The sequence below is a fragment of the Sceloporus occidentalis genome, unplaced genomic scaffold, assembly GCF_023333645.1.
Source record: "Sceloporus occidentalis isolate IW3139 unplaced genomic scaffold, rSceOcc1.0.p SCAF_6, whole genome shotgun sequence".
NCBI classification, from domain to species: Eukaryota; Metazoa; Chordata; class Lepidosauria; order Squamata; family Phrynosomatidae; genus Sceloporus; species Sceloporus occidentalis.
The window spans coordinates 19,075,379-19,088,521 of record NW_028316986.1 but is presented as its reverse complement, the minus strand read 5'-3'; the positions used below and the strand labels follow the sequence as shown (position 1 = coordinate 19,088,521).

At 42.5% G+C, this 13,143-nt stretch overlaps 1 protein-coding gene across 2 annotated transcripts in view; it reads right to left on the bottom strand.

Annotated features, from left to right (window-relative positions):
* LOC149310452 (F-box only protein 11-like) overlaps positions 1 to 10,223 on the bottom strand; it is a 121,959-nt gene extending 111,736 nt beyond the window's left edge. For both annotated transcript variants that reach the window (XM_089528975.1, XM_089528976.1), the window contains exon 1: positions 9,684 to 10,223. In XM_089528975.1, the coding sequence (XP_089385101.1) occupies positions 9,684 to 9,957 (274 nt within the window). In that variant the 5' untranslated portion in view covers positions 9,958 to 10,223. The remainder of the gene's footprint in view (positions 1 to 9,683) is intronic.
* Between the last annotated feature and the right edge of the window lie 2,920 nt (positions 10,224 to 13,143).

Genomic DNA, 13,143 nt, shown 5'->3' with positions numbered 1-13,143 from the left:
CCACCGACCTGAGGTTTCTTTGGGAGAGGCCTTGTATAACATGCTGAATTTTTTGTTTTTCTTTAATGGTTCGTGTTTTTAATCTTTTGTCTATTTGTAAATGTTCTGTTTAAAAGCATATAAAAATAAAAAATAATTGTTTTTAATATTTTGCAAGTTTAATTACTTTTTATCTATGTTTGTTTTAATTGTTGCATGCCTCTTTCAGTCCTAAACCAGGGGGGAAAGCATTACATGTATCTATACAATGGCATTTAGGAACCTTATTTTGAAAGATTTATCTTTCAAAGAACTATATTTAATAATGGTGCTACTAAAAATACTGGAAACATTTTACCAGGAACAAGAATTCACCTTTGACCAGTAACTGCCCCGACACATTCTTTTCATCAGTCCACATTTTATTCTCTACCCTTATCTTTACTCTTTAACATGGAACATACACAGACAGATATTTACAACATCAACAATAACTTCTGAAATGAAGTATGAGTGCAATGGAATTTTGTCTTTTTAATATATAAAAATAGCTTATACACATGTGATTCATAAAGCATTAAAAACTGAACACAAATAATATGATCGGGGTGGTAGATTGAAAACATACCATATATACTTGACTATAACTCAATCTCATTTATAAGTCGAGGGCAGGTTTGGGGGGGGGGGTGTCAAAATTATGGATTTTGATATGACCCGTGGATAAGTCGAGGATAAAACATAAGAGCATGTAAGAAAGGATCTAAAGGATGAAGGAAAACAATGCCAAAGAACTTACAAAAATCCAGAAGGCATAAATGTTTTCTGCTTACACTAAAGGCTGGATGGGTGAAAGAGTGGAGGGGGGAGTCACTGCACTCTTGTCTTTCATCAGGGAATGGTTCCGTGTTTTATAAGAGTTAAAGTACAGTACTTACATTGACCTGTGGTTAAGTCGACTCAGGTTTTCTGGGTCAATTTTTGAACTAAAATTTCTTGACTTATGCATGAGTATATACAGTACTTCCTAAAAACAACAGAAAATGCCACTATATTCACAATAAAATTCCTACTATCAGGTACACATACCGTCAACTACTACTTCCCAACTTCTCCTCTATGAAGCTATGGCTTAATCTATGTAGGCCTGTCTATGACAGATGCCAGGTCATCTCATTTAATGAGATGACACAATGTCACACATCAGTTATTAATCTATCATATAAAACTGGCAGGGACAGGAGATAAAAGTCTCTGTAAAACAGCACATATCACATAGACAGTAAAGTAAACTGATCTATTATACATAATTATGAGGATGCCTGTGGCATCTAGAACCAGTCAACATTTTAATCAAGAAGAGGTCAAAGTCACCCATTCAATAAGTAGAAGGCACACCCACCAGCACAGGGCAGGGAATTACCATATCTACTAATTAGAACCCAAGGGCCGGTTCCCACTCTGTATCATGCACCACTTTAGACTGCTTTGAAATTCAGTTTTTGAGTGGGCACAAGGAGATGCAACAGGAAAGGTAGGAAAGACCCATTATCAAAGTGTGACTCCATTTATAATTCTTTGGATCCAAACTTAAATGAATGCAGTTTTATTAATTTCAGCTTCCAAAAGGAATAGGAAAACTCAGCACTGCTCTAGGAATAGTTGACTAATTCATCTTTTATCTTATTTTCCTAAGTAATTTCCAAATGAAAAAGACATAATTTCCCCTAATTATTGCATGCTTATATACACTTACAATTTTCTACAAAAAACAGGGGTACTTGGGCACACTGTCAAGGTGGTCCCTGAAATCAGAAAGTCTTAAGATTGTCTTCGCAGAATCACAGTAGTTACACAATCACACAATGATACCACATCTTAAGAAACCTCTTAAAAACATACCATGCGCAAAAGTGGCATTAAATTTGTTACACATTACCAGTTTCTCAAAGCATATAGCACAGACCCATGTGTGCGCCTCTCAAATGAACCAATTTTATATCATTCAAGTTGAGTATCTCATCTGAATGAGGCTTACACACCTGGAGTTTTAATTTACATCTTTTATTGTTTGCTTTTTTAGTACCCAGTCATATGTTACACCGTCCTTCATGAAGCCTGCTTGCTATAAACACTGTTGAAAAGTAGTTTAGTTACAGCTTCCCCTAGTTCTAAATGAAATATGTATTCAGTAATTTTGTTGTGCATGATATGATGAAAACAGATTACACAATCTAACATGACCAAGAGATTTACAGAAGCAGATTTCTATGCATAAATCTCATGCTGCTGGGTGGTTTGTTTGTTTGTTTTGGGGAGGGGAGGAGAGTAAAGTTTGCCTCGCCTGAAATATCTGGTGGTATTTCTATTTCTAAGGCCTAAGGTTTGCATGATGGTGGCTATTGGACATCTGGATTCTTGAACACCTGTGTCCAAACAAATGCTGTGGGTGTAGCCTCATGCAGCTGAATCACATCAACAAAGGTTTCCTCAGCCACATACTTTACTCTGAAATTAAGACAATTAATACATTAATTGACTTACTAAAAGCCAGTAGTGTTTTTTTCAAAGTGATAAACTTGGCTTATTTACAACATCAATAATATTATATAATGTCACCATTGTACAAGTGCTTTTCTATACTGACAATCTGTAAAACTCATAAATATATTCCATGTCCAGTTCCTTCTACAGGTTGAGTCTTCCTTAGCCAGGATTCTGAAATATTCCAAAACTTTTTTCATGGGTGGTTAAGACAGCAACACCTTTGCTTTCTGATTAATCAATGTACACAAACTATGTTTCATGTACAAAACTATTATAAAAAATTATCTTTAGGTTATGTGTATAAGGTGTATATGAAACATAAATGAATTTCATGTTTAGTGCCAGGTCCCATCTCCAAGATACTTCATTATGTATGTACATGCCAACACAAGTATTCCAAAATCCAAAAAAAATCCAACATGCCTCTGGTCCCAAATATTTCAGATAAGGAAGACACAACCTGTAGTAAAGTGTGTTTATCAGTGATGCAGACAACTACAAAAAAGCGCCCTAAATGCAATCTAAAAACAACACCTGCAGGTTAGAGACTGGAAACTGCTCTCCCCAAACCTCCCCACAACAAGCAAAACATACATTCTTAAGTAGGCTTCAGTTGCAGGTACATTATTAATATTATAGCTAAAAATCTATGGTAATTCAACTAAAACTGACCCAATGAATCAAGGGGATTTGCATAATTGTTGACTCACTATTCAACAACCCATTTAATTCTAGCTATTGTTGCTGCATGCCTCCAAGTCTCTCCAACTTGTGGTGACCCTATCACAAGGTTTTCTTAAGATTTGTAGAGAGGGAGTTTGCCTTTGCCTTCTGTGGCCCAAGGGTGACTTGCCCAGTGGGTTTCCATGGCTGAACAGGAATTCAAAGCCTGGTTTCCAGACTCCTAGTCCAGTCCTCAAACCACTGCACGATGCTGGCTCATTTCATTCTAGCTAGCAAGGGCCAAAATAAAAATCTTGTCTTAATTTTGAGTATATGAATGTCTATCTAGAAATTAAATTTGGTTTTACATCTGATCTGTGACAAGCATAATATGTACAAAATATAAGCATGAACATTTCTCACTTGCATCGAAGTCCACCATGGTTCTTCACAAATTCTCTACACATTAGTCAATAGTACAGATTAGAATCATATATTTTTGGACTACAATTTCCAGTATTTGTCACCCCCAGTTATGCTGGATAAGGGGAAGCCCCCATGAGTCCCATCTCTGGCCTAAGTACACCTGGTTATTATAGAGCATAAACAAAACCTGTTCATCAGATCCAAGTATCCCATATCCGACTATAAAAAGCAAAGAAATGTTTAGATTGAGATATGCAATGCATATAATGGTGTTTGTATATTACTAGGATATTTGATTACTCAGCCGAAGGCAATTCTTAAAATGTCACTCATAAATACCATGGCTGATAATTATTTGCGTAAGAATAACTTTTAGGAAATTAAATGGAAAAGCCAGATCACACAATTGCTTAAACATTAATGGTAAAAGATACAATTTAAAGATCAACCTAGATTTTATTTCTAGTTCTACTAAAGAGACTGATGTATGTATGTATGTATGTATGTATGTTTATGTATGTATGTTTATGTATGGAAGCATATCTGGAAAACATGCTGCTTGCCACGTCATAAGTTAAATGAACATCAGAATGCATTCTGGAACATGAATCTGTGTTCTTACATACCACTATTGCTTTCAATGGGCCATGCACAATTGACATTATGATGTGACCAAATGTAGATCAGGCCCAATTACCAACATGCAAGTGCCATTTAAATAAGAGGTAGAAAAAGTATAGCCCCCCTAGCACTTTTGAACGCTCCCCCCCAAAAAAAAAATTCAAAGAAATTTCCAATCTTACACCCCCAAATGTATCCTAAAAACTATCGACTGCCATAGTTTAGCTTTTTCAGCATCCAAATTCCTGCTTTCAGCTGAAAATGGTAACTAATAACAATGTGCCAGCACAACCCATGGAGGCCAAAATTGTCCCCCACAAACACACACATGCTCCCTCTGTTTAAGCCAGGGGGATGTTCATCGTTCAGCTTAATGGCTAGATTTAATTATAAAAACGTTCTAGGGGGCTGCAATCCAACGATAGATGGTCAAAGACAAAAGGGTAAGAACAACAAAACCCTTTCTTTTTTTAACTCAAAACCTTTACTGCCAATAACTAAATTCTGACAGAGGCATTTCAGCCTTTCAGAATAGGAAAAACCCAAGCCACCAAATGATAATGTCATGAGGCAGGGGTTTTAGGAATCTCGGAAAGCCCAGAGGATTAGACTGGAACCCTGGGATGGCAGCTTTCAGTCTCAACTCCTTAGGTACCCTACCTCTAATTTAAAGGGCAGCTAAATCAGGATTAGATAGGATATGCAGAAGGAGTCTTCAAATATTGCTATGATTACACTAGCACTATATGTCTCTAAGAATTCTTCAATATACTACTCAATACATTTGTTTACTTTCTACTCAGTTTTATTTCCAAGGGATACCATATTTATCTACCATTCAGCTCACAGTCCATATTTCTGTAGCAACACTGGAAGGTGCCATAAAATACCAACACAGAGACACAAGTGACGGCTTAAAAACTAAGCCTGGACACTTCTATTTGAGTTATTGCAGGGGTCCAGAGATAATCTTTCCCTGTATCTATACCCTAACATTTACAAAAACTATTGCCCATGGTAACTCTAAAAAAGTACAAAGCTTTAAATATTTAGTTACCTAAAAGAGGTTAAGCTCTGCTTTAACTTGGCATATGACAGTATGCTCAAAAAAAATCATAAACAACTAAATAGTAATAAACTTTACTGATCATATCAAATTGGAAGCTGTGGGCAAACAAAAAGATTTGGTACAGATGCTAAAAAGATAGCAATATTGGTGCCAGTCACATCATGAAGACCATATTTCACAACTGAGGCATATAACACAAAAGGCTCTCTTCCTTGCTGTTACACAATGTATTCAAGATAGCTGAGAGCAGCAAGAGCTTGAACCTTTTTAACAATATCATTAATTCCAGAATATTTTATTGGAAGTGAACACCACAGATAAGGATTTCAATACTGTACAGCTCATTTCCTGCTTTGCACAACCCAGAAGACCGATACACACTACTACAATTTTCCTCAATACTCACAGACTATTTAACACTCACACCAGCCCCAAACACCAGCATTTTCCTTCAGTGAACTGCATGTGTTTGGACACAAACAATTCATCACAGTGAGGCCAGCAAACATTTTGGTGAAGAAATCCACATTACCATTTGCACATTCAGACCAAACTGGCAAGAAATTCAAACAAATTTAAAACAAGTCCAAATCTGCAGTCATGTGACTCAGCGCAGAGTCAGCATTTTAATCTATCATGTTGCTTTTACATCAGTTGAGCTTTCTAAGGAAATTCCATCCATGTAACAAAAAATGTTATTTATTTTGTCATTCATTTCATTAGTTTTATAAATCACCCTATTACTGCAGAGAAAAGATTGCATTTGTTATCAAATCTTTTATTCATTTAACTGCCCTGCCCTTGCCTAAGTACTGACTAAAGGAAGGCTGAGAACATGAGCATCTCTATCTTAAACATTTCAAATAAATCCTCTATTATCAATTTAATTTACTTCTGAATAGCTGTGCCTGTGATCAGAGCCTCAGATATACTTCAGCAGTTCAGAATAGTGGTTCTCAACCTTTGGCCCTTCAGATTTTTTGGACTTCAAGTCCCAGAATCCCTGACCACTGGTCATACTAGCTGGGTCTTCTGGGAGTCGAAGTCCAAAAGGCTGAGAACACTTGTTTAAATAATAAAAAAGATGAGAAATTAGGGAGGAGAGGGTGAATACGGCCGAAGCCCAACGGTTAGTTTCTACTAGAGTAGGCTCACTGAGTCAATGGAATTTATGTAAGCACTGGTTTATCAAACACTCATTGATTTAATTGGTCTATTCTGGTTAGGAATATCATCTGAAATTATGGCTATGTTAGTACATTTAGTTGATGTCCAACAGATTAAAATCAGATAGATGAACATTTTTACTACTGATGTTCAAAATTATGAGTAAAACATCTCAAAATATTGCTCTTACAGCTTTCTGTGAATTAAAAATAGAAAAATGTATTGTGCCCCAAAATCTGTAAGCAGCCATAAGGAGTTATTTTGTATGTAAACACAGGGGAACTCATTGATCTAGCTGCAGAATAATCCCTTCAGTAGCAAAAATTGAATGTATATGGTGCTTTTACTTATACTGATATTATACACATATGCCTGGGGTGTTACCAAACTTGAAGTCCTGTATTAAAGGGGAAATCATTTCCAAACCATCCTATCTGAGTAATGTATTCTAGTCGTTGAGGTGGAACATTCAAAGCACATATGCTATGAAAGTGAACTCAATAAGCAACAATTTTTGCTTATTGCCTCTGCCACGTTTTATCCACTCTTCACAAAATCTTGCACAAGTATCTGAAGCTGTCAATGACCAACTCGTACATTTAAAAAACTACTCTATACCGATTGAACCCATGAGGGGAAAAGCGGGCAATACTTGGCATACAAAAGAAGGCAGGGATTCCCCATATTTTAAACAGCATATTATTATGTCAGTAATTATGTAACTCTTTTGAAAATGGTTTTAAACAATAGGTATAATTGGGCATCAGGGCATCACATCCTCAGGAAATACATCATTATTAGGTCTGGGCAACATTGCCTGCATTGACACTGGATAAATAACCTGGTTTGGCAGTGCTTTAACTCTTTTCTGGCTCAAGGCTGTGGAATTCTGGGAGTTGAAGCATGTTGTGGGGTCCAGAGCTCCGCTCTAGGCCCACAATAAACTCCAACTCCCAGAATTCCACAGCCTAGAGCCAGAAAAGAGTTGAAGCGCTGCCAAACCAGGTTATTTCTCCAGTGCTGATGCAGCCTTTGTTAATCTAAAACCGAGAAAGGGAAAAATTATAAGCATCTCAACATGTTACATGTCCTTTGTTCCTGAGTGGATATTTTGGTTGCACCTTCAGAAAGCCCCTCTTGGTGAATCACAGCCTGGAACGCCTTCATCTCTAATGTGTTCTCCCCACTCTCTCAGACAAAAGACATTCCTCTGACAAGGGCTAGGGGTCTTTTTGCTTAAACGGGTCTTAAACCACACAGCACCCACAGGTCACTCCTCTTTCGTTGTGCGATAGGTGCGGCACCCGGAGCATAAAATAATAAAAAATAATACATTACATTAAAATAGAAACCCAGCCCAGCAGATCAAGCATGCAAAATGTCTCCTTCGATCCCTGTCCCTCGCCTTTGGAAAATAGCCCTGCAAAGGCAACACAGCAACCCAGGGAGGGGAGAAACCCAGCCAATGAATACGGCAACAGTTATGCAGCCTAGGAAGGCAGCAAACGATCCCCCTTCTTCTCCTCCTCTCCCCAGCAGTGAAAGAAAAGCCCCGCTCTTTGCTTTTATTTATTGCCACAAATCCTGATTTTAAGTGACTCTGCTTCGGAATAAAAGAGGAGGAGGAGGAGGGGGTGCAGAGGGCTCTCTACCACGATTGCATAGCCTTCCCCAGACAATGGTGCTTCCCTGCCAGGCTCCCAAGGAAGCCACAGGGGTTGGTTGGTTTAGTTATTTATTTCTTTATGCACTAGGCCCCGGCCAGAGGCTGGGAAGCGAAACCTTCAGAGGCTCCAGCAAGGGCGAGGGCTTCTCGGTTTCCCCAGCCATGGCAGACTGACACCAGCCAGCAGGGAATGTTTTTTTTTTTTTTGGGGGGGGGGGGTTCATTTAGGAAGGCGAAGGTGGTGAGCGAGGAAGGAAGCAAAATGGGGGCTGGGAAGAGGAGAGAGAGAGAAAGGGAAGGGGAGGCATAAATGGCCGATGATCCCTCGCCTGCGCCTGTAGGGCAGGTCTGCCATTGCTACCCCTCCCGAGCTTTCTCTCCTCCTCCTCCTCCTCTGGGGCCGGGTAACCACAGCCACCCTGAATGCAAACTGCGCAGCAAAAACACTGGGGCTGGGCCAGGGAGGAGAGCAGAGAGGGGGCAGCTGTTCTGGTCTCTAAGAGACACCATTAGACACAAAAAGAGAGAGGCAAGAAGGAAGGAAGGAAGGAAGGAAGGAAGGAAGGAAGGAAGGAAGAAAGGAAGGGGGCTGATAGGAAGAGAAGTGGGGGAGAGGAGAGGGAGGAGGAGGAGGGCGGTGGACGGAGAGGAGAGAAGGGAAGGGAAGAGAAGGGAAGGAAGGTGTCAAGACGAGTGCCTGGGAGCCCCAGCGTGTCCCGGGCCCAAGGGCAGCCCAAAGGCCCCGAAGGAGAGCGCGCCTGGGCCTCCCTGCTCTCTCTCGCAAGGGGCAGCGCCTGCCTTCGCCCCCAGCAAGGAAGGGCAAAGACCGGGCCTCCCCTCCTCTTCCTCCCGCCCCAGAAACCGAGGGGCGCTGCGTTCTTAACCCCCCCCCCTGGAAAAATAAACAAAGTGCCTGAACCCCTCCGCAGCCCAGCCCCGGAGCCCCCGCGGGGCCTCAGCCGAACAAAGCAAGGCCTGGGGAGGGAGGGAGAAAAGGGTAAAATGTGGGGGGAATCTTAGGGAGGAAATGGGAGAGGGGCAAAGGGGAAACATGAAGGGGAAATGCGAGAGAGAGGTGGGGAATGTGAGGGGGGATATTGGGGGAACATTGGGGAGAAGGTGAGGGGGAAATATGGGGGGAACCGAGGGGAAATGTGAGGGGCAAGTGGCAGGGGAACTGTGGGGGTATGAAGGGAGAATCCTGGGGTGAATGTGAGCGAGGGAACTCTTGGGGGCAATGTTAGGAGGAGATGTGAGAGGGGCAAAGATGGAGGGGGTGGCGGGGGCATTTTTAGGGGGCGTGAGAGAGCGAGAGGAATGCCAGGGGGCCTTGGGGGGGGGAGGCGGAGGGGAGAACTTTTGGGGGAGACGGGGCAGAGGGAAATGTCGGGGGCCGTGAGAAGGGGAATGCGAGGGAAACATTGGGGAGGGGGCAATGTTGGGGGAACTGGGGCACATCAGCGGAGAGAGAACGTGTGCCCCTCCTCCTCCTCCTCCCTCCCTCGGCCTCCATTTTCTCCTCCTCCTCTCGGCTGCTCTTCTTACCCCGTTCCCCGGCGGCGACGGCGGCGGCAGCGGCGGCTGCGTTGTTGTTGTTCCTCTCCGGCGGCGGCGGCGGAGGAGGCGGAGGCGGCGGCGGAGGAGGCAGTTGCAGGGGCTGCTGCTGCTGCTGTTGCTGCTGCTGCTGAGGCGGCTGAGCCGGGGGCGGCGGAGGAGGCGGCGGCGGGGGCGGCGGAGGCTGCTGCTGCTGCTGCTGCTGGACCGGGCGCGGCCTGGACACTCGCCTGGGTCTCCTGTTGGCGGCTCGCACCGAGTTCATTTGCCGGTTCGGTCGGGGGGAGGAGAGGGGGTGGCTCCTCCGGCAGCGGTACCTTCGGGGAAGGAAGGATGGAAGGAAGGAAGGAAGGGGGAAGGAAGGAAGGAAGGGGAAAGGAAGGAAGAGAAGGGCCCCCTCCTCGGCTTGGAAGGGAAACCGAGGCGCCTCCTCTTCCTCCTCCTCTCCTTCTTCGCTTCCTCCGCCTCCTCTTTTCTCCTCAGCGACGGTTAACGAAAAGGAGATGCTCGCGCCCTCTCTCTCTCTGGAACGAGCGCGCGCGCATGCGCCTCACCCCGACCGCCCCCTCCCTCCCTCCCTAAATGTCCTCCTCCCCCCCTTCCTCCCTCCTTGGTACGGCCCTAATCCCGTCTGCACTCAATGGCAGGAGGAGCCATTGGCAACGCAGGAGAGGGGGAGGCAGCGAGCGGAGAGAGGGAGATAAAGCGCTTCCCCCACTTCACCTCCCTCAGGCCCTTCCTCCCTCCTCCGTCGTTTCGACGTCGTCCCCGCCGCACGCACCGCGACGTCACCCGCCGCAGACCAATCGGCGCGCTCCTTACGGAAAGGGGTGACGCCGCCCGGCCAATGGCGGCTGCGCTTGCATGTGGTTGGAAAGGGGCGGGGCGTTCCGTGAGGTGGAGAGAAAATGGTGGTGGGAGGAAGGAAGGAAGAGAGAGAGAGAAAGGAGGAGGAAGAGGAAGAGGCGGGAGGGCTGCCTCCTGTGAGGGGAGGCTGTGGGGCGAGGTGGCCTGAGAAGGCCGCATAAAGGAGGGGAAGATATACTTATATACATATCTATTCAATAGATATTGATGTATATATATGTGTGTGTTTGTGTGTGTGTGTATATATATATATATATATATACACACACACACTCACATCTATATCTGTTTAATAGATACGCATATATATGTGTGTGTGTGTGTGTGTGTGTGTATATATATATATATATATATATGTGACAGAACGCTAAATGCCTCACAAAACGACAGTTCCCAGGATCCCCTGGCACTGAGCCAGGGTAATTTAAAGCGCGCTCAAACTGGATTATTTCTGCAGTGTGTTTTGGAGCCCTGTGACAGGGTCGCCATAAGTAAAAAAAATGACATGAAGGCACACAATAACACCTCTGTGGATGCACATATATATATATATATATATATATGCACATATATATAATATATACAGTATACACACAGACATACATATATACACGCACACACATATATATACAAATGTATACACACATTTACACATAAATATGCACACATGTATACACAAACATACATGCAGATATATACACACACACATATAGATACATATACACATACATACATGCATACATACACATTTTTCTTTCCTTCCGTTCACTTGTCAAGTGAAATTATCTCAGATCTAATAAAACCTGACTATCAATCTCTCTGTGTCTATATATATATATATATATACAAACACACACATACTTTTAGTATATTATATATATACACACACACACACACACACACACTACGGTATATATATATATATATATTCAGTATATATAGAGTATGTGTGTGTGTATTATAATACATACACACACACACACACACACATATATATATATATTTATAAACTAAAGTGTGTGGTCACTCCTACCTTAAAAAAAAAAAAAGGAATCCTTTTTTCAAAAAATAAAAAACAGCCAGCCAAAAATTCCTCTGGAAGAGTGACCCCTAAGCCATATATATATATATATATATATATATGCTGCTTTAAGCCCCATATATATATATATATATGGCTTAAAGGTCACTCTTCCAGAGGAATTTTTGATTGGGTGTTTTTGTTTGTTTGACAAAGGGATTCTCCCCCCCCCCCCCCCCAATTTTTAGGTAGGAGTGACCAGACTAAAGTAGAAGTAGAAGAGGAATGTGGGGCAGGAGTAATATCAGCATGAAATTGTTGTAACTGTAATGATGTCATGGAGAGAAACAATGAATCCGGTCCTGGCTTAGTGAGGGAGAGACACAGAAAGAGAAGGATGGAGAGAGAAGGCTGGTACATGCCTCACATCAGAAGAGGCAGCAACCCAGGTCTTCTGAAAAACAGTTTATCACACGGGTGGAATTTCTCTGTAATTTCGAATGGAAAGAAAGTGGGGCCAGAACGCATTAATGTGAATTCACTAGTTCAGCGAATTTACGTGAATTCAAATTGCATTAAAACTGACTTCCCATTGCCCAAAAGTAGGTTGCCATTGCCTGAAATTGTGTGTGGTAGTCTACCATGCAATAACATTAAACCCCATGATTACAGTACTTCCAATTTCCCTTGTCTGCCTTTCATTCCTGTGGCATCTGGGATCTGAAGTCTCTGGTTTAGGTCCAAAACACACTGCAGAAATAATCCAGTTTGAGACTGCTTTAGCTGCCCTGGCTCAATGCTAGGGGATTTGGGGAACGGTATATTTGTGAGACATTTAGCCTTCTCTGTCAGAGAGCTCTGGTGCCATAAATAAACTACAATTCCCAGGATTCCATAGCTCTGAGCCAGAGCTGTTAAAGCTGTCTCAAGCTGGATTATTTCTGCAGTGTGTTTTGGACCTTAGACAAACTAGAGAATGGAATAGAATCACAGAACTGTTACTTTTTCACAGATATTCACTAGTCACAGTTTGGAACTGTGACTGGCTTGAAGGCCAAACTGTGATTTTCAGTGACTGTGATTCATTCTGTTACTGAGCTCCAAACTGTGATTTTCACAGAACTGCTACTTTTTTTGTGTGACTGTGGTTCATTCTGCTACTGAGCCTCCAAACTGTGAACTGCTACTTTTTCTGTGACTGTGATTCATTCTGTTACTGAGCTCCAAACTGTGATTTTCACAGAACTGCTACTTTTTCAGTGACTGTGATTCATTCTGCTACTGAGCTCCAAACTGTGATTTTCACAGAACTGCTACTTTTTCAGTGACTGTGGCTGCATCCACACTGCAGAAATAATCCAGTTTGGCACCACTTTAAATGCCATGGCTCAGTGCTATGGAATTATGGAAACTGTAGTTTTGTGAGTGAGACATTAGGCTTCCCTGTCAACAAGCTCTGGTGCCACAACAAACTACAAATCCCAGGAATCCGTGGGATGGAGCCATGGCACTGAAAGTGATTGAAACTGGATTATTTCTGCAGTGTGGATGCAGCCACACATT